The sequence below is a fragment of the Lasioglossum baleicum genome, chromosome 5, assembly GCF_051020765.1.
Source record: "Lasioglossum baleicum chromosome 5, iyLasBale1, whole genome shotgun sequence".
NCBI lineage: Eukaryota > Metazoa > Arthropoda > Insecta > Hymenoptera > Halictidae > Lasioglossum > Lasioglossum baleicum.
Genome location: NC_134933.1, coordinates 14,900,743 through 14,923,884, shown reverse-complemented (window position 1 = coordinate 14,923,884; position 23,142 = coordinate 14,900,743). Strand labels below are relative to the sequence as shown.

The window sequence follows — 23,142 nt, the reverse complement described above, 5'->3', positions numbered from 1 at the left end:
CAGACACCCGGAGGTAAAATTTTATTTTAGAGCTCCTCCTCTCTCTCCTGTTCAACCCTTTAAAATTTCAATTCATTGCGATGGTTGCACAACGTATTGTACCCACATTGGACACGGCATTAAACAGGTTAAGAAAACACGGGATTAACTCCTGTTTGTTGGAATCGGGGTATTTCGCAGACTAATTATTATCGTATTATTATCGTGATGCACCGTTTCAGACTCCGAGGCATCAACGATCCTGGGCATGCAGCCGACCTGGTTCGCGGTCGCTCTGGTTTTGCTGATCATGATCGTAGCGGCCATGGTGACGGCGATGGTTCTCTGCTTCTGGAGACAACGCGTCGTAACCCCCAGGCATCCCCATAACGCACACAACGCCCAAACTCATCCTCCAGTCAGCTTCCCATGTGAGTCGAAAAACAGCAACTCTGATGTACCACTACACAGTCCATCCTCCATGTTGTGTCGCTGTTTAGTTTTGCTCGGCAGCCCATTCACCCTCCGGCCTTTTTCACCATCCGTACGCGATTTCGTACTTCTCGGAGTTGCGCGGAGGGGTTGCAACCGGACCTCGACTTTCGACGAAATTAGAGACCCTGAAACGTACAGCGGCGGCCATATATTGGGACATTGCAAAGTCTTGAATTTTTGGTTTAGTTCTAATTTGCTCTCTATTATAAAATATGTTACAGTCGATTAAGTAGTTACCGTCGTTTTCTATGACGATTTGCTAAAATTCTGCTAGCATTCGTTTGACTTGTGTATTTCTGGGGTCAAGGTCCGAATTCTGAACAACATTTCCCTCTGAAGTTTTTCTCGGTCGGCCTCAGTTTACGAGATATGTATTCGCAAAACTTTTCTTATAAGTCTAAACAACGTTTCCCTTTAACATTTTTGGTGTCCTGACGCTGAGTATAATTAAGTCAGAACTCTAGCCTAAGTTTTTTGCAATTATCTCGTAAACTAAGGCTAACTGACGAAATCCTTAGAGAGAAATCTTGTTCAGAATGGTAGCCTGTGGATAACATAACCGACAAAGTCACCAAACTTTTATTTATTTCGAGACTTTAGAATGGAAAGTAGAAATTTTTCTGACAATATTGTTCAGACATTCTTGAAAGCTTCCCAGAAAGCTAAGCCATGTGATATTTAAAGTATCACTTGTACATAAGTGAATGGCCATCGCTGTATGCAGATTTTGGACGATACCAAGCGGAAATTGGAACTAAATTTGCACACCTCTTGTTTGTTCCTCGTGCGAGAAAAGCAGGAAGGTGGACGGGCCTTGTGTTTTGATATCGATATATTTTTCGACCGGTTAAACGAGTTTCCGTTCAATTAGTTTGTAAGTTACGCCTTCAGACGGGTCGAGCCAATGAATGAAGGATGCATCTATGCGTTTGTAGCTCGTAAACTTTGTATAATTTGGCGCGATGAACGCGCCACGGAAACAGTACCTATCCCACGCTTTTATAGTGTGCCGCGTATTAATTTATCAAAGCGACGACTAATTAATTTTGCGCGAGATTAATTTAACGGGAACACGGGTTAAACTCAATAAACGTTCCGAACAACTTCGCGCTAGTTTACTGGATACGGTCAATCCTGTTCTTCGATAATAACAATAACGTTGGAAACAATCGATGCCGCGAGACTGAGATTTAAATATTATCTCTGCGATAAAATGCGCAAGTGAATTCGCTAGTAAGACCGTGAAACGAATTTGATTAGACTGTCACAAGTCTGAAAAAATGTATAGATATTTTCTATTTTATTTGACGCATGACTCTTAGCAATACATTCAAAAAAATTATTTTATGACATAAATTCCTTCAGATTCAATACTTCGAAAATTTGAATTTTTAGCATTGCATCGAAAAAATACTATGCGACGTCGGAATGTATGACTGTACAGGATGTATAAGAAGTAATAGGTTGAATCTATACACCTCTGGATCGGTGGACATTTGTAAAAGATACTTGCCGCAGAATTGTTTATAGCAAAGAAAATTGTTGTTAAAATTTATTTTTACACCAACGCGTTTCTCCTATAAATTATGATGTATTTGGTATGTAATCCAGTAGATTTGTGCCCGGGGCGGCTGCAGATCGAAGTTTCGATCCTGTAGAATCAGAGGTTCAGAAGTTATGCTTGCTTAAACTTGTGCATTTTTTAGAATTTTTGACAGGTAAGCAGATCCGCTAGGTGGTAGTTAGTTGGTGATTAGGTCGTGGGGAGGGCGGCAAGGTGAGCGGCTGGTGGTAGTCACTACAAACCAATATGGCGGCGCCCTTACCTGTCAAAAACACTGCAGATTGCTCAACTTTAATCAAGCATAACTCCTGAACCATTCATCCTACAGAATCGAAACTTCGGTCTGCAGCCGCCCCGGGTACAAATCTACTGGATTACGTACCAAATACATCATAATTTATAGGAGAAAGGCACAAATTTTGAGTCCGGTAAAGTAAAGTTTACCCATAATTTTCTTTGTTATAAACAATCTTGCGGCAAGTTTCTTTTACAAATGTCCACCGATCCAGAAGTGTATATTCATCCCTATCACGGATGACCATTACTTTTTATACATCCTGTACAGACCAGTACGGAATAAATGGTATGGAATAAAATGATTAGCAAACCTCTGTAATCTAAAGTGCAAAGAGCGGATCCGCCGTTTACTTTGATCGCGAATACGCTGTATTTCACTCGGTTAATGCAAATGAAAACGGACCAACAAACCAAGTAAACGAATGTCTGAGTAGTTAATCCGATTTGAAAATCATAAATTTCGTTGGTAATGTAAATTGCCATCGAGAGTCTCTCTCCGCGTTTCGGTCCACCTTGCACTCCCGATCGTTTTTAGAATTTGCATTACGGTAATCTGAATATTACCTCGACGGTCGATCGTAAAATTTATTATTTCCCGTGTCCTCCGGAACGGAAATTACAGTCGTGAGAAAGTCGTAGCGCACCGAGTAAAATATCGCGGTGCACGTTTCACGGTACACGCATCGAACAAAATGGCGCGCGATAGGCGACTAATAGATTTCCAACCCGACAAAGCGTTCTTTATTCCGCTGTCAAATCAAGCGAAATCGATATCGCCAGACTCGATACCGAAAGAGAGATAATATTTAAATCGAATCAAAGTTGTAAATTTCGTAATAGTCCGACTAGGTTTCCCACTGACAGCATCGCTTTTATTCCCCTGCTTCGTTGTTGCTTCCGACGAATTCACTTCCAATACTTGTACCTTTGTGTAAACTTTTTTACACCGCACCGTAATTCACATAACTTCGCCGTTCAAAATTGGAAAATACTCGTGTTTGCATGCCACGTTCGCGATTGCAATCAACTTTTGTTCGTACAGTAAAGCCTTGATCTAAGAAAAATCCTCGGGTCCGTACTGTTTCTTAGACCCTGTAGTTCTACTATTTCTTTGTGGCCTGGCCAAATTATATCGTGTTCAGTGTCACTTCAAACAGAAAAATGCCACAAATAAATTGGTTAAAGTCCCATAAAAAAAAATAATGAAAAATAAAAAAGGTTTTGTAATTGGATTAGTAGTGGTTCACACGAACTTCGAGGAGAGAGGTAATGATTTCTCGTAGATCCTACGGTTGCCGTTTTCTTAGATCAAGACTTTACTGTATTTCGGTTCTAGTTTTCGAAGACGAGTCTCGAACATTCGACGTTCATAACTAGACTGCAGATTGGATGCATCCATGGCAGAAATGAATGTTCAAAAATTTAAGGGATGAAAAGATACATTATTTTCCACTTTTACTAAAATTAGTAAGAGAAGAAATGCATTTCTGCTTAACTCCATTGTTGCAATCGGTGCAGACAATTTTTATGTTCGATAAAAATCAGCAGTCTATTCATAACATTCACCGGACAACCGTGCGATTCGGTAAAACTAAAATTAATTCTGATTCGGTAAATCAAGATGTGCTGTGGTTCCAGATCTTCCAAACCTTCTAGTTCGGTCCAAATCCGGAATACTACATCGTGTCGTTTCGAAGCTCAAGCTATCCACACTTTATATAACTTTCATCGTCTGCGGAACTTTAGAATTCCACTGTGACAAAATAAATGACCTTCTTTCTGATAAAAGTGTACGCGATCGAATTCTCTCTCAGCTAATAAAATCTGTTCTGCGTTCGGTATTACTTTCAACGTTACTCTGAAAAATTGCAATTGATTTCGATAAAGTTAATGGTCCAATTACAACTTTTCATTTGACTCGTAACAGCAATCAACCCGCTGTAAATTGCTGCTCACGCGAAGCAAAATTTGCACTTACACGTGGAATGTTTCTCCACACTTGCATTAGACCTCTATGTGCTTGCTTGTTGTATACAACACTGTTCAGCTGTGTGTTCGTATTCTGTGTATAATCTTAAAGTGATCTCTGTATAAAATAGTCCCGTAGAAAATATGTCGCGAAACATTTAACAAATCTCGATAAGAATAGCAACAAATACAATTTTATTGTACGGTAACGTACGCAAATTAATTTTTTTAATGATAATGAATACCAAGATTAAAAGTTCTTCAGAGTGAAAGGTTTTGAATGGCAATTAACTATTGGGGCAGATGTCTATAAACCAGTGCACCAATGATCTAGAGCAGCCATGTCAAACTCTTTTACCCCCAAGGGCTTCATTGAGTATTATAAATTAATACGTGGGGCCGCAATAAAAAAAGCAGACTCGAAATAAAGAAGAGACACATGTTTTTTTATTAACATTGCAGTTACACATACAAAATAACACGGCAACGTTTCTCAGTAATGAAATTTTCAAAATTTGGTTGAATTTGTTGGGCTGTAATTATTTTTGAAATTGATTATTGTACACGCAGGTCTGTTAATCTTGACCTTTCCGTAGTTTTATTATATTTTAACGTTGAAAATAGTGATTCGCGCATACAGTAAATACTCTATAGACTATAAGATATAACAATAGATAGATGCGACACCAAGAATATCCCCCCCAACTTAGTAATCTGATCTCGGCTCGGTATATTGGTGTGAACCATTCCTAACGCGACGCGGAGAGTCGCAGTCGCCGGCACAGTTCAAACGCCCGTGTGTCGTCACAATGTAACATCAATATTTAATTTAATCAGACGGGCGTCTGATAATTTCGTGATGGAACGTAGGTCATAAGCAGAGTCGCCAGATTAAGATTTCTGTCCTCACTCTACATTCCCCTTCCATGATCCACGACCCGGTCACGTGACTCGTTTCCCCTTTGTCGAGCATGTATCACATGTCAGGTGACCGGCAGAGAGAGGGAAACTTTTTCCTCTCAATTCGTGTTCCCTCTCCTTATCTGGCGACTCTGGTCATAAGTTATGCTCGTCGTACGTATGTAGGTGGGTCGGGATCGGTTTGGGCCGAGACAGCCTGTATGTTCGGCGCGCTATTCAACTTATCTGGACAGTAATGTTTTCGAAAGTGGTTGCCGCTCGTAGATCCTCTCGGAAAAGAACTTCCGTGATTCGTGCGTGCGTGGCACCGATGTATCATTGAATTTCCTGACGGTATCAATTCTCTATTCGGCAAAGGAGTAAGAACGTTGGCGATGGTGGTTGCACGAAACCGAGGAAACGTTTGGCGGAGATTAAAAGACAGTCGGCCTCCAGCTTTAATTTCCGTCCCGCGAATAATTCAGCCGTAGTAAAGTCTGCCGCTGGCGAGGCGAATAGGTGAGACATTATCCGCATCACGAGACGTTCATAAATCTTGCAATGCCCCGTTATCTGTTATCAAGTCACCGCGCTCCATTAAATCGGAACGTTACAAGTTACAAGCACCGTTTCCAACTACCCCCATCCTCCGCGTTTCACCGCAGTCTCTCCCTCTCTCTCTCTCTCTCTCTCTCTCTCTCTCCTCTCTCCTCTAGTATCTCCAAAACTTCGATACGAAATATGCATTTTTTTCGAATTTTTAGAGACTTCCAATTGTTTTAAACGTGTTATAATTTGAAAGATCTGTGAAGATGAGACACAATTAACACATAATAATATAATCGTGGTACTCTGAAAACTTCAATATACAATCGGCAATTTTATGCTTCGGGATTTTTAAAAAAATCTGTGTGTCTCATCCAAAAACTCTGAAATAATTCACTATCGTGTGCGTTACTAGGTAGAATGTTTATGAATTTTTTCGTGATCTTTGTTTAAGCTGAACAGAAGGAATGATTCATCAAACGGTGCTCATCTTGTAACTACCCTTGTGGTAGGAGTACCGACTTGGAACTTGTCACACAGAGTTTTCTTTGGCAGCTTTATCGAATGGTTCAGCCAAAAATTAATTTGGTTAGGGTGCCATTTTCAGAATCTTATTTCAAGATCCATCTCTATCGGCGGGATCCGTTGTCCCTAATAATCGGACAATGATCTGTCGCACGAACCGGAATCCATTATCGAATTTCGGAGTGGAGGCGGAAAACGGCCACGCGTACCGGCCATTTCAACCATAAAATCGACCAATCGACGGCCACTTTGTCTAAACGAATTGCGTGCAATTATCGGACAATAATCGCGCCGCATTATACCTTATTACAACAGATCGCGCGGGCCGGTGTACGCGCGCGAGAGCCCCGGCGCAATTTGTTTGCGGTCATTTCGCGATAACCGACAAACCGAGCAGCTTTGATTTATAGCGAGCCTGGTTATACAGTTGTCCGCGATTGCATACGACCCGAGGTCACTCGACGAGGTTTGCGTTCTTTTCGCGCGGTCAACGATCGGCCTCGATTCGCCGAATCTCGTCGCGTACTTTACTTTCCTGGACCATCCCGGCACTCCTGGATAAAATGACAGCTGGACTGCGTGTTTTATGCATTTATGACAAAAAAAGAAACGTACAATCTAAAGCAGTGAACATGTGAAAAAGATTTAAGGACATCGGTGTATTAATTTCAGCTTAATAAAATTATTAAAAGAAGAAAGAATGTTTAATTTGGTTCCTTTGGCTTGTAATCGATGCAGACAATTTTTATTTTACATAAATATCCGCAGTCTACTGATAGCACATGTGACCCCTATCTTTAACCCTTAAAAGAAAAATACAGCACGTTTGTGAAGTAATTAAAAATGAAAGGAAATTAAAGATAACTCGGATATGTGTGCTATCATTTCCGCTGGGTATTCCTGTTCGTCGAGAAGGGGAGGTTTGTCCGTCGGAACAATCGCGAAAATAGATCGTCGGCAAAGGCTAAATTAACCGCGGGAACACGGATGAAAAACGAATTCCCCTGTTCTCGAACTTTCCGCGGAAAAGTTTCCCATGCGATGACTGGCAACCACGTTGCCATTACCGACCGTTGCCACAGTAGCAGCTCGCATGACTGGAAAAATACGAAAAAGCTAGCTGTGGGCGGGAGGAAGTTCGAAGAAACAAAGAAAGAAGTATTCGCGACGGGTAACGGTGGACTTTGGCCTCGTTCCAACAGGCCATCGACCGTTTTCAACCCTGTTTCTTTTCCATTATCGTCGGAACAAGCAGGATGGGTCGGAGAGAGAGAGAGAGAGAGAGAGCACCTCTTTTCCTCCCTTTATCCCTTGGCTCGGTCTCTGCTCTCTCCCCTCTTCCTCCACCTCTCCTACCCTTTCTCTCTCCCTCTCTGTCCGTCTCTGGAAAACGGATCCCATTCGATTTTATTATGACAACGTTAGATCAATGAAACGAAAAAGCCGCCTAGCCAATTATCGACCTTTAATTGGCAGACTAGCACGCGTATGAATAATTCGACGAGACCTTTATCGATTCGCGCGTCCACGTTCCCGTTTCCACCCCGTCCCTCCCGTTCACTCCCCGTGTCCCGCGTGTCGAAAATAACGAACCGATTCAAATGCACGGCGATTTCGTCGCCGGATAATTGCCAATTTAATATTTGTTTACTCGCAACGAACAGCTATTCTGTTACGGATTTTTGTCAATAATGCAACCGTTGCAGCCGGCACGAGTTACATCGGATTGATTTGACAAGCGCACGCTTTTCAATACCAGTGCATCACGGTCGCGAACACGCGTATCGGTTATTTTTCTGTTTTTCATCACACAGCCTGTACAAATTGTTGACTCCGACGTTAAAATCTTTCTTTTTGTCGACGCCGCCCGTAGCGCCGATATCGTTCCGGCGATCGTATTCGATTCGATACAGAGAGAAGAGCCAATCAAATCGGAAACAACGCCGATAACGGAGCGACGATTAGATAGAAGACGCATAATTGGGACACGCGCGGTACGCTCTACGAAACGAGCGTAAAAGTGTTTTCGGCCCCGATTAATATTCCTCGGACGTTTATCGCGAAAGTTTAAGCTTTCGAGTCGCATACCGAATCGCTACGGAAATTTCACCTTCTAGCGGTGCACGCCGACGGAAGTAAATGCCCGCTTTCACGGTCGCCGCCGCCGACACATGATCGCTCGAGAAGTATCGTTTCCCATCTGGCGCAACTACAGAGCTGGACAAAATAATAAGACACTTCGCATATTTATATGTATATTCTGCATGTTTAAAGATACGAAATGTGCCAGCGTTGTGCTAATTCAATTACATTGTAATTCAATTACACAATTGAATTATACATTGTATTTCAATTATATAGTAATTCAGCTACGTCGTAACTGAATTACATAATTCAAACCTTTCAATTAATTCAATTACTAAGTATTTTAATCAGACGTGTAATTGAAATACAATATAATTACAATACAGCTCTCCAAATTGTAGCCCAGAACTTTGAAGAAGTGCGATATATTTTTATGTTTTTCTTTCATATACTAGTTTGCTGTCTATGCGGCGTAGTTTCTATTCCTCGTCCTCCTTCATAATACGTAACGCTGTTTTATAATTGAACTCCAATTGCAATTACGAATTACATTGTAATTTAATTTCAAAGTATTTTATAATTGTACTTCAATTGCAATTACGAATTACATTGCAATTTAATTAAATGAAGATCTGAATTATAAATTACAGTATGACTGAATTACAATGTAATTCAATTACTTTGTAATTATAATTCCTGGAGCAATTCAATCGTAATTCTGCACAGCTCTGAAATGTACACCCTGTATACAGGGTGTCCCGAAAATGTACTTCCTTGGAAGGAGTGATTCCTCAGGTCATTTGAAGTTATTAACCCGTATCATTTTCTTTACAGTTACAGTACATCTTTGTCCCCAAACATGTCGTAAAAGAGAAGAGAAATTTATATTTCTCGTATGGGTACATTTATTTAAATGCTTAAATATTGATTACAAACGAGTCAAATTTCATTTAATTTAAAAAGAAAGGCGTAACACTTATATTTGTTAGACTTTGTTTGAAATCTTCATGACGAGTGTGGCTCGCTAAAATACGGCAAGGGGTTAACAAAAAACGCGGACCAATAGGAACGCGGCTACAGCGGCCGAATTCCGGCTCAGCCTATGCCAACGGAGAACGTTTTAGCCGCGGAAAAAGTTACTTCAAATGACTTCGAGAATCATACCTATCAAGCACGCAAACATTTTTGAGACACCTTGTATTACATATCGTCTCCAGAGTAAACACACAACATCTTGAGTTGTTATGACAGGTGCTGCAGTTGTGGACGAAATTGTATAAATAATATGATTCGACAAAAGTATAAGATTGGAGTACAAGCATTGCTCTTTATTTTACAGAGACACAATATGTATAAACTGTCGTAGCAGTATTTTGTTACATTTCCCTTCAATTCCATTGCATTGCGTTTTCAGATCGTTTCATGTAACATAATTTTTATAATGGTCCAATCGGAACCACATTCAAATTGAATTTTCTTTATCATAAAATATAACGTTTCCTCATTTTTTGTGAACATGTTCAAAGGCAAACGTCAGGGATCTCAGTTAAGGAAAACCTTTGCTTCCGTCTTTTGCGTTCAGTGTGTTTCCCTTCTTGCAAAATACCACGAACTTCTCCCGAATTTATTTGTACTTTTACTTCTTAGACGATTTCCTTGTTGTACCTTCAAAGGATCCAGTCAGTTAAGTGGCGTAGAAACGCTTTTCAGCCGATTTTAGCCGGAAATGGCTCGTTCGATAGCTCACCAAGAAAGAACCCTTCCTGCCAAGTTTCAGCTCCATACCTGGCCTGTAAGGGTAGTTGCGGGGAGGGGCGACTGCACCACTTCCAAAAAACCCGTTACCGTAGAATTATGTCCTCATCGAATCCATATAACTTTGGTTTAAAGCATTTTTCGATGTCATTAACCCCTTGCCCTACGATTTATTTTATGGTTTTAGTGACTAGAACTTTTTTGTAGATCGTAATTTCCTAAAAAAGGAGAAAATTTATATCTATGGTATGCCTATATGTTCTACAATAGTTGTACATTTAACGAAACCAAAAAAGAATTTTAGTTCGGTTTAAATGAAATTAATAACAAACATATTTATTAGACTGTGTTTAGAATTTTAATCACGATATCATAGACCAAGGGGTTAATAACCCTTAGACTGTAAACTGTGAACCCTCTTAGCCTGAAACAGTGTTTAGTGACTAATGGTTCTCCAAAGAATCTGAAAAATTCATATAGCCCCTCCGAACATTCTAAACTGAGATTATAAATATTTCGACAAATAATTTGTTGAATTTTACGAACTGTTCGAATGACCGCCCTTCACAGTTTAAAGGTCAATTTCATGGATATTGGAGTGGATCACTTGAAATGGTATACTCGATATAAATATGAAAAGTGTCTTTGTTATTGTGTCGAGCACTGTACTCGGGATCGAGTGGTGTCATTCTAACGGTGTTTCAATCGCGGCGATCTGAAAGAAAAATTAGTCACGTGGCGAGACATCGATCGCAACAGCGTGCTCCGAGTCGTCATAGGTTCGACCTTCGTCGGGGCTGGACGCAATCGAACGGTAGTACGCTTATCGAACGTGTTGGTGCGTCAGAGCTTGCCCCTACACTGCCCCCACCCCTAATCAGTGACAAGTCGCGTGTGGCATGCCCCTCTTTAGGGATTCGGAGCTCGTCGAGGCGGTACGTGCTGATTCAACACGAAGTTTCCCCGACGCCGACGCCAATGCCAACGCCGACGGTTGGCCGCCGCGCGGACCACTCGGTAGTTTGGTGCCGGCAGTCGAGCGAAATCGGCCCTAACGTCGATCCCGGAATCCCTCGGTCCTCGAAGCGACTCGGTGGACCAGCCAAGATGAACATCTCAATGATATGGAGAATGATCCGCGCCTCTCTGTTGACGCTGCTCTTGATCATTCAATATTCCTCCGGCATGCAAACGCCGCAACCTCTCGTGATCAGCAACACGCTGGACCAGGGCACCTTGCCCAAAGACTACTTCATCGGACCCTGCCTGGTGAACACCAATCAGACTTGCCCGGACGACGAAGTGACCTTCTTCCTCTACACCAAAAGAAACATGAAAGAAGGCCAGCAGATCCTGGTGGACGACATTGACTCTAATCTTGACGAGACCAACTTCGTGCCGTCGAATCCTACCAAGATCCTGATACACGGCTACGACTCGGACATGCAGCTGTCGTACCTGGTGGACGTGCGGATGGAGTACCTGAAGAGTTACGATTACAACTTAATCTCGGTGGACTGGCACCGTCTGGCAACCTCGCCGTGCTACCCCATCGTCGTGAGGAACGTGCCGCACGTGGGCCAATGTCTGGCCCAGCTGATCGAGAGGCTGAAGGACGCAGGGGCTAAGGATATCCACGCTATCGGCTTCAGCCTCGGTGCCCACGTGCCCGCGTTCGCCGCGAACGTGATGCGACCTTATCGAATCTCGAGGATCACCGGCCTGGACCCGGCCATGCCTCTGTTCATCACCGTGGACAAGGACCACAAGCTGGACGCGAGCGATGCCGAGTTCGTCGACGTGTTCCACACGAACGCGTTCATCCAGGGGAAGGTCGAGATGAGCGGGCACGTCGACTTCTACATGAACGGCGGCTTCAATCAACCCGGCTGCTGGGAGATCGGCAAGCTGTTCCAGTGCGATCATCATAGATCGGTCATGTATTTCGCGGAATCGATCAACTCGAAAGTGGGTTTCTGGGGATGGCATTGCGGCGGGTTCCTGTCTTACTTGCTGGGCATGTGCCCGCCGAGGTTCCCGGCTATTCTCGCCGGGGACAGGGTCGAGAGAAGGCAGAGAGGCTTTATCCTGGTTCGAACGAACTCGCACAGTCCCTATGCCTTGGGAAATTTCACCGTGAACCGGTTGGACATGTATACGTAGAGCCGGCGAGAGAGGACCTCCACGATAATGTCGACGGATAATGTTCCCTGCGATAACACGGCCAATGTACGAGGTCCGCGAGCACACGATCTACGCCGCCGATAGCGGGAACAGCCGCGAAGCGGAACACGAGCGCGAATCCCAAACCGTGCCCACCTTTCTCCCGAACACTTGCTGAAACTTCGCCGAGATCCCGGAGTTTACCCGGAGAAAAACACGTTCCCGTGTCAAGGTCAGGAGACCTTGTCCTTACCCGGTGAACGAACTGTGCTCACCCGAATCGATATCGCGTTTGACGTTCGACTAATATGGGGCTTCCCTAAAATCCGATCGCTGATCTACACGAACGGTAAACAGTGATTTAATATGTTCGCGACCACTGGTATAATAAGGTGCGTCGAACGAATTCTATATTAATTGTATTCATAGTACTCGTTGTTCTTAACACATCGCACCTCTACAAGAACATCGTCGCAACTCAAAAAATCATCCTACTAAATTCTGGATTACTTAAATGATGAGTAGACAGCGGGTCTTTATGCAAAAAAACCGACTTCGAAAAAACGCACTAAAAAGTGTGAAATAAAAAAAACTTTTTAAAAAGAAAAAACGCACTAAAAAGTATAAAATAATTTCCATTTAATTTATGTGAGTACACACGAACTTAAATACAATACAATCTTTTCGGAGGCGGCGCAAAATTGAAAATTTTCGACACTGGGAATTACGAAAATCCTTAAATTCTTCTAAATACTAATATATTTATATTTAAATAATATATTTGCGCCGCCTCCGAAAAGATTGTATTGTATTTAAGTTCGTGTGTATTCACGTAAATTAAATGGAAATTATTTTATACTTTTTAGTGCGTTTTTTTCTTTTTAAAATGTTCTTTTTTATTTCACACTTTTTTATACTTTTTGGTGCGTTTTTTCGAAGTCGGTTTAATTTTTTTTTTATAAGTTTTTTTTTATTTCACACTTTTTTTATCTCTGTCAGACGTCGCGTCGTTACTGTTCCTAATGTCTAACATTCAGCGGAGTTCACAACGGTATCACCACCCTACATTTTCGCAAATAAAATCGTAATTAATAAAAAAATGTAAATTTCTATCTACAAGATGCAAAAGGTTTCGTTCCGATTGGTCCATCCATCTCGGCGTAATCGGTGAACACACAAAAAAAAAGAAAAAGCGAAAAAAAAGGCACATACAGATCGAATTGAGTAACCTCCTCCTTTTTCGAAGTCGGTTAATAAGAATGTTTTACCTGAATTATAACAAACTGCAGTGAAATAGAAATTTATTTTCGTTGTCAACATGGATAAAAGGTTGAAAATAATAGAACAGAATTTTTAAATTCTTGTAATGTTCTCACTGTTTTAAATTACACCTACTCATTTTTGTTATAATTGCATAAAGATCCGCTGTCTAATGATGAGCGTTAACACAGTTACTGAACATTATAAACTTCAATATATCCCAGTATCGTAACTTTAAGTGCTACTTCGCAATTCAACGAAGTTTAATTAGAATTTTATTTTCCTGTCTCCTGAAAACTTGTATTTTTAGAGTCGTGACGGTTTTCTTCTAGGGGTGCGATATTATCTACCGGCGTAGGTGACCCGAAAAATGGGGAAACTATTTTAACGTTATTTATAGGCTCCAGGTCATAGTGTAGTAGGTGATAGAATTCGTTTTAGTGTCGGCTACAAGTCATAAATGAATTTCAACGTTTAACAGATTAAAGCGATCGTGATTTTTCAATATTTTATAGTATATGGAATTTGTCGATGTCTGAATGCCGCTTAATTTTTGTTTGTTTGAAACATTTTTTCCATTGATCGAAAACACTTGAAAAATTGTGATATTGGAGTACTTGCAATGAAGAATGGAAAAATATTGTTGGTCATTGATCTTATATTAAAATAGAGTGTTACTTTATCTGTATAAATAAAAATTAAATGCTGTTCGTTGGTAAGCGCATCACTTGAGAACGGCTGGACCGATTTGGCTTATTTAAAAAGAAAAATGTTCGTAATAGTCCGAATAAAGTTTTTAGGGAAAGAAAAATTGGAAAAGTTGCCCGAAAAAAATGGAAAATTCGGAAAAAAAAGAAAGTGCTTTTATCTATGGCATTTTTGTATGAACTCAAAACCATATAATCTACGATTCGAACGATGGAAATGCGTGCAACCCGCCTGGTTGCCACGAACAGCTAGTTAAGAATAAATAAAACTTCCTTAAAACATTCGACGAAACACACTGTGTAGTCAGTATTAATAAACTTCCAGTAGGTAAATGTTTCATTTGTTAACTTTCTATTTTTCTTTATTAAAAATATTGACCATGCGTGGTCTATTAGCCTGTTAACTTTCTATTTAGCGAGTCATATGTCGTATCTACAGTTTTCGTGCTAATCGATTCGAATCTTTAAGTAACTAGATCGATCGAATTTCGATCGAAATCGTTACGACGCTTCCACGCAACTTCTTTGCTCTATTCTGTCATGCTTGTGAGATACGTAAATCAATTAAGCCGTAAAGTCGTTAAATTGTTTGTTGTAGCTTGGACCTTAGATTACATAAAAGAGAGAAGATAAGGAATGAACGGCGAATCAAACGACCGATTGCTATCGGCAAAATTATTATCTCTCGCGAAATAACATCTAGGAAATCGGAAATTGTGTCGGAGAAATATACTCGTAGCTTGTCGAATCTCTATAACGAAATTAAAGTAATAAATATTGTAGATGTGGCTTCCATAATCTTGATCCTGCGTAGCGATAAAGCTAGCGAAACGTTTACGTTTGTAATCGAATTGATTGCTTGAAAAGGGAACGGTGCAAAGACCTCGCTGCATAAAAAGGTCTAGAAGCCATACTGGATGATCTGGTTAGTTTCTTTAAGCCAACTTTAAGATGAAAGGGTCCGTCGTGCGCGGTAAGCTACCGGAGAAACGTTTTATAAGTTAAAAGTGTTTTGCGAAGATGGCTTCGACCAGCTTCGCGTGTACTGCAGGTACTCTTAATTATACTCTGCTTGTAACACTTTGTGGTGTGTACGATTACGCGTAATAGACTGACGTTGGAAATATTGCGAATAAATGGGAACTTTATACAGTCACGTAATTAATGGCATACACTTATTAGTTTACTAGACTGTAGTGAACATTTTTGAGAAGTTGCGCTTAGTCTAAATTATGAATAAAATAGTAAATGTTGCTTTTATTTTGTTGTGTACCTACTTAAAATTTCGTCGAAATTGATTCAATTGTTTATAATTAATAAACCAGTTAATCAATGCCGATGAAATTTTTAGCATGTACATAACTTATATGAATCAACGATCTCGTCACAAGCCCAAATAAAAAAGGTGTCAAATGCATCTCTCCCACTTGTTTTCGTAATACAGACTTCATTACATGTCTCCTAGTAAACTAATCTAGCTTGGCAGAAAAGCCAAAGTCATTAAGTCCATTTAGAAAAAAGTTATTTTAATTTAAAATAAAACTGTATTCGTTTAAGGAATAGATTTATATTTGTTTTAACGCGCGGTCGTCGCAAGCGAAAATATGCAGTTTATAAATAAGCCACGTGGACAATGATTATTGTACTTTAACGACGATCAACGTCGACCAGAATAAGTAGAAGGTACCGAATAACGCTGGAAATATTAAATAAAATGCTGAACGTTGAACGTAAATTCGTTCCTCTCATTTCATTTGTATCGCACGTATCTTGTATCTGATTTTCAGACGGTTTATCCTAAGCAACGATCTCTTATCCTCGCCCCTCCAGGTTCGCTTCCTTTCGAGGCTCCGGTTAAATACCACGTGGCATTTTTAGTTTACGTCGCCGGAAACTCCTTCGAGCCGCTATGGAACTTCGAAACGCGATCTTCTATACCCACGTTGGACTGGTTGAACCCAGTTATATCACTCGTTCCACGAAACGAGCAACCCTAGTTGCTAGTCGGTAATCCACCAATTTGGGGGATGAAAAACGAACCGAAAGAAAGCACGGCAGAGTCACGATAGACCTGTCGACTTCCCTCGCACGGGTTCTTACAATGATTCGGTATACATTACGCAGAACTGTCTTTCCGTGTTCTTTGACATGGTATGGGTTATGGAGTTACCACATTACAGTAAAGCCTTGATCTAAGAAAACAGGAAACGAAGGGACTAACAAAGGAAGGACCCCAAGTGTCCGACTTCGATTTTGATAATTTTTTGTGAGATGATGGTATATAGATCCCTAATTATCTATGCAAAATATTAGGTGTAGTTATTATATAATAGTAAATATATTATAAACAAATAAGTTTTCGAAGTTCACAGGTACGAAACTTTAATTGTTTATATCTTTAAACTATTGAGTAACTACACCTAATATTTTGCATACATAATTAGCGATCCATATACAGTAAATGTTCCATAGATGTGAAAATTTTTGTACGATAGATGCGAAAAAAATATCCCCCCCAACTTAGTAATCTGATCTTGACTCGGTATATCGTCATCACAATGTAACACCAATATTTAATCTTCTTTATTTTTCATTATTTTTTTATGGAACTTTCAGCAACATATTCCTGGCATTTTTCTAATGCAAAATGATACCAAACACGATATAAGTTCAACTGTGTTTAGTGGTTTAATCCAGGCCTGGGCGCGGTTGGCTCGGGGAACACATGTTGCTGCTTCTCCTCTTCGCTTGGTCGACAAGTAAGTCCCCACCACGGCCACTTCCACTCTTCCCTTAGCCTTAGCCTTAGCCATAGCCTTAGTTCTAGCACGAGCACCCCCACGATGCTGCACCGGCAGGTTACTCACCACTACTATGTAAACATGTACACGCACATAAGACCCTTGCCCGAAGCTGTGGAACTAGCGGCATTTACCAATTCCTTTAATTTCGTGGGGGTGCTCGTGCCAAGGCTAAGGCTAAGGCTAAGGGAAGAGTCGGAGTGACCGTGGTGGGGACTGACTTGCCGACCAAACGAAGAGGAGAAGCTGCAACATGTGTTCCCCGAGCCAACCGCGCCCAGGCCTGGTTTAATCAATGATGAGAGTTTCGAACGCAAGGAAGGACAGCGCATCAGAAAGAAGAGACGCGGACAGTTGCCGTGGTCTCTCTTTACACGCGCTGTCCTTCTCTACGTTCGGCTCGACCTTTGAAGCTCAAAAAATAGGTACCCATATGCGATAGATGCGAAGAAATCCCCCCGAGGCTCTCGCGTCTATAGAAACTGTACCATCACCTCACAAAAAATTATCAGAATCGAAGTCGGACACTTGGGATCCTTCCCTTGTAAGAAAATCGAATATCCCCCCTACTGTGGGGCATATCCCGCGAGGAGTCGAGAAGCTCGGTCGCCGAATAGTGCAAAGTGTAAATATGCCACGTGATCCGATACGGGGTTGGGTATATCGGTGCGAACCTTTACCAGTCTAATTACAAAACTTCTTTATTTTTATTACGCGCTTACCGGCCAGATGGGGGTAGCCGATTCTACTCAAAAGAATATGAGAACTACACTATCTAAAAAACAGCACGGACCCGAGGGTTTTTCCTGGATCAAAGCTTTACTGTATATCAAGTTTGAAGAAAATTTCGGAATACCGGTGCTTGGCAACGCGGGGATCACGATATTAAAAGATGCGAACGGGTCGTTGCGACGCGCCGCGTCGGATCGTGCCATTATTCAAAGGGCCATTTCCTTTGCAAGACATTTGGAAAAATATAACGGCAACGAAGTTGCATGCTATGAAATCCTCGTCGATCATCGATTTCCGATAGCTCTCCGGTCGGGTCGCGAGCCGTTCGAACGGACCTGACGGGGTTGCAGGAGCAGCCGTCCGGGGTATCAAAATAAAAATCGAGGGCCGAGGGAAACGCGAAAGTGATTAGTTAGTTGTTCGTGTCGCCGTGCCATGCCAGGGCAAATCGATGATCGGTATTTCGAGAACGGTCGGTAAAAGTCTTGCCCGTTGAACTCTCGAGTTCGCGGGGTCGTTCCTCTACATATATTCGAAGGTGCGCGCGGAATGGTGAAATAGAATATCGAGCAAGTTGAGGGTTTGTGGGGAACGGATACGAAAGAATTTCGAACCGAAAACGGAAGAGATGGAGGTGTTATGGCGGGACTGATGTGTCTTACGGAATTTCAGTGCAACAGATGTACGAATCGAACGGAGCGAGCGCAGGCCTGCCGGTGGGCATGACCACGTTGAAGAGCTCCACGGGCACCCTGGGAGTCCTAGGGAGCTACGGTTCGGGATACAGGCCGGGGATAACGGAAGCTACGACCCTCCCGCGGCCGGGAAACTGGCTGCGCCCTGCGGGCCTCAGGCTCGGGCACAGCGCGGCGCGGGTCCGCCTCTACTGCCAGGCAAAGTGAGGAGTCACGGTTCCGATAGGTAATTATCTCTTCCTTCCAATACATTCCGCGAAACCAGGGACTTCACACTGAAGACATTTCAAGCAACTTTTTCCGTTGCAATAGCGTTCTCCGCACCTTTGTTAACGGTGTAGACTCCTTTCCAAGATTGCAAAGGAGCGAGATGCGCCTTGTCATTTCTCGATAATCTGAAGACGGGGATTTTCAGTAGTCGGAAGCGCTAGATAAAAGATCAATCTAGGCCGCGATTTCCCTCAAAAGTCCTATTTTTACGTTTACGAGGCGTAAATTGCATTATTCGGAAGCAAACAGCTGCGCCTGTAGCTATTTTCATAAACCTGCGACAGCTACGTGCTGTCGAATGATGCAAATTACGCCTGGATTTATTTTTTATCTACCGCTTTATCTTACCAATCCTGAAAGTCTACTCCCTTAAAGAGTTATTAACGAAAAATTCGGACCGAGGATAGAGGAAAAAGTTACTTCAAATGACTTCGGAAATCACCCCTTTCAAGGAAATAGAACATTTTTGGGGCACCCTGTATAAAATAGGCGGAGTTAATTCAAAAATTTTCATGTCACGAAATAGGTTAAAAATAGGGCACTTCGTAAGCTCATGCTTGATTGAGATAGACTGAAGTAACATATCATTTTGGGGCACCCTTATAAAGTAGGCGAAGTTGATTCAAAAATTTTCATGTCACGAAATAGGTAAAAATAGGGCATTTCGTAAGCTCATGCTTGATTGAGATAGACTGAGATAACATATCATTTTGGGGCACCCTGTATAAAATAGGCGAAGTTAATTCAAAAATTTTCATGTCACGAAATAGGTTAAAAATAGGACATTTCGTAAGCTCAAGCTTGATTGAGATAGACTGAGATAACATATCATAAGCTTGATTGAGATAACATAACATGATAATCGATATTATTTATATTGGACTAGGATAGGAATATTTTAACTCTTTGCTATGGTTGGGTATATCAAAATTTGTTCATTATTACGTTTAGCAAAAACACTATTGTCGAGATGAAGCCATAATTCATCTGCAGCAAATTGCTGAGTAGAACCTAGCCTCGAAATTCCCACGAAAATCAGCTAATTTGTTTGTCTGTTCGCAGCGACATCTCCTCCAGCCAAAAGGATGAATGGTTTGTGTAGGTGAGCGAACAGAAACTGTCACTATCACGTATTTCCACAAACTTCAACCTTAACGCCTAGTGCTTTTCTCCCTCCTAATCCATTTCAAGAGCTCACACGGTAACGGGCCTGTTAACGTCAGCGTATTTTTAACGAAACCGAAGGAAGATGGCAAGGCGCCATCCAGTCTTCGGTGGGGTAGCTTCATGCCAAGGTTTTAGTCTGTTCACGATCTTAACCCTTTGCACTTCAAAATGTTTTTTCTTTAGGGTTACACGAGGATAGTTCAGACTAAACAATCGATATTCACAATTGAATACCAACTAGAAATAAGGATCTATAGCACAATTTGGTCAGAAGTGATGGTTTCAGAGTCCCTATAGATCATTTTAATAGACTCTTATTTTGATAATATGTTTATTTATTTGTCTATAGACAGTTTCACAACAGAATTTATGTATATGAAACAGTAGGTTCTGTGCTTTACACCCTTCCAGCGTAACCTTCAAACCGATTTATCTCGAAATGTGCTACATGCGGTTTTGACCCTTATTCTCAGTTCGTATTTAATTTTAAAGGTCGGTATCCATTTGTTGCGTATTAGTGTCGGCGGATAATAGGGTGGTTCCTACTTTTCGACTCTTCGAAAATAGCCAGTTATCTTCTGGTAACCCGAAAAACCATTTGGATAAATCTCTGGGCCGGCCCAGAGAGCACCTTTTTGCCCCGCGAGGCTCTTCGCGTTAAAACCCTCGGCCGCGATCCAATTGATTGTCGGTCAAAGTAAAAGCTCGGCAAAGGTGAGAGAGATGGAGAGAGGGAGGGAGGGGAGAGAGAGAGGGAAAGGAGAAAGAGCACTAGGGGCAAGCCGCAATTGACCGTGTTCGTTATTGCGTTTGACAGAGGCAGGCCTGGACCAGAGCCCGCAGGGCTAATTGGAGCGGTGGTGCCCTCACCGCCTCCCCCTCCCCCGGATGGACGTGACGACGCCATGAGTCGCTTCCGTTCCTATTGACATTGGTCGCGTGTTACCGAACGTCGACGAGCATCTTTGTGAGCGTGGTCAAAGCGTGCAACGTAAATTCTCCATCCGCCGCCGCCGCCGTTTCAGCATCACGGAAATGGATCAGCGAGCGGTTAACAAACCGGTCCCCATGAAACAACTGCTACTCGCGAGCGCGTCTTCGACGAGCACTAGGAGGAACAACGCTCGAGCGTCGTTTACCGTTAAACGCTGCTCGAGTATCGCCGGAAGAATCGAATTCGTCGATCGAATTCCACCCCCGTAACCGACCCGGCGGTTTCTCATGATGTTCCCACTTCTCTCGGCCCCCCTGAATTCCCGGTCGTTGTCCGCAACGTTCTCCAGTGAACGATGCGGTGCAACGCGCGGGTAGACAGTGGAGTCGAGGGCTGGACACGGACGCGCGATCCGTCAGATAATTTCGTTCGCAACGCGGATACGCTGTATAAATGCGTACTCGTGTGTCCGCACGTGTACGCGGCTCAGCGAGGAAACGCGTGTCGTTGCGCGATTTCGCGCGAGGCCGACACACAAGAGTCATCGGTGTCCCGTGATCCTCTTTTTCGGCTTCATTGTCCGATCGGGTGTCTCGACGGAGCATTTTCTGTGGAACGCTCTGCGAGAGAACGTTTTCTCTGGATCATCGCAGGCTGTTTGAAAAATTAGATCTCGTGAATACGTGGCCTGTCCAATAAACACGCGAACTGAAGTCCGGAGAGAACTTCATTTCACAAATTATCCCCTTCGAAACACTCACCATTTGTCCCATCTCCGTTTCCATTCGTCAAGACAGCCTTGGAAGTCCTCAGAAGTCAGGCTCTTCATTCTCTACATCATCCCAGTGCCACCTCCGCATGACCATTTTGCATTTCGGGAACAAAAAGAAATCGCAGGAAGCTAAATCCGGTAAGCAGGGAGGGTGATCTAGCGGGGTGATCGAATTACGGGTTAGAAACTCGCGGGAAATCACTGCTGCAGCTTCCATCGATCACCATCACACGAGGCAGCTGAACAGCCTGACTTCTGAGAACTTCCAGAGATGTTATCCACGATGGAAACAGAGATGGAACAGGTGTATTTGCTACAAACGGGGAGTATTTCGATGGGGATAAGATTGATGTACCCTGAATTTTGTAAAATGAAGTCTTTACGACCTTGGTTCGCGTATTTATTGGACAGACTATGTGTTCGATTAACAAGTTGATGTAACAAGAGGTTAACTGTGCTCTAACACGACTGGCGCCGTTAAAGTCTCGCCGCCGTGAAACATCTATGGCTGATCAAGAGCCGCGACAGTTCTAGAAGTCGGATAACAAGAAGTGGTTAGAGTTATTCTTAGCTACAGATTGATTTTCTCGCGGTGACACAGTGTCGAAGCTCGCGGCTCGCGCGATGGAAAAATGTGAATTACATACATCGGCGCTATTGATCCAGGAAAGGCTGAAACGTTCCGCAGAAAATCGTTACCGCGGGACACGTGTATGCATGTGGACGCAGCACGTGTACGCGCAACGCATCCCAGGATGCGAACGACTAGATTGTGTATTGTCGATGCTCGAACGTTGACGAACGAAAACAGGAGAACGAAGGGATCGCGTCGCAGAGACCGTCGCTCGAATTATTATAGAGGGCTACGGATACAAGAAGAAAAAGAAACGAAATGAAATCCTGTATGCTGGCGTTTCACTCCACCAATAAGCGACAAAAGTAGACGCGAAACGACTGACGATGTGAATCATCGCGATAACGATCATCGCCGTTAAGGTTTATTGTTCGGTCGCGGGGGGATCTGCCTGGTTTTCCCGCGACCATTATTCCCGTGTTTAGCATTTTGCGCTGCGACTGCTCTATTAGTTTCGCGATATCGATCTCGAGACGATTGCCTAGTTCCTATAGTATTCTAGCATTCCCAATAGACGAGCGTAGCGACGGCTACGCGTTCTACAAATCGGAGCTCTTTTACCACAAGACTGTTAGTACTTCCGCCTCTGTGAGCGACACCTTGCCAAACTCAACGTTTCGAGCAGTTTTCGTGCGAACACGAGCAATCGTGCCCCCGTGATCGTGTCGACTCAGGTGTCACGATTGATCCTGTTGCCGTGCAACCGCGTTGAGTTGAGTCGTTGAGACGAGTCGAATTGACTGGACATATACTAGTATGTACCTCGTAGTCGAGAAACTGAATCGCGGATCGGTATTAACGTTGACATTTCAGAAGAAACTCGATCGTGCTTTTTACCACGGAAATTTCATATCGTTGCTTTAGAATCGAATAGAGTCCTCCTCGTGTGAATA

At 42.6% G+C, this 23,142-nt stretch overlaps 1 protein-coding gene across 2 annotated transcripts in view; it reads left to right on the top strand.

Annotated features, from left to right (window-relative positions):
- The window catches only part of LOC143208896 (uncharacterized), a 141,292-nt gene extending 124,340 nt beyond the window's left edge, over positions 1–16,952 (top strand). Inside the window, exons 5-6 of one of the 2 annotated variants that reach the window (XM_076423830.1) lie at positions 222–410; positions 11,028–16,952. In XM_076423830.1, the coding sequence (XP_076279945.1) occupies positions 222–410; positions 11,028–12,277 (1,439 nt within the window). In that variant the 3' untranslated portion in view covers positions 12,278–16,952. The remainder of the gene's footprint in view (positions 1–221; positions 411–11,027) is intronic. The other variant, XM_076423828.1, reaches the window with a different exon arrangement.
- The last annotated feature ends 6,190 nt before the right edge of the window (positions 16,953–23,142 follow it).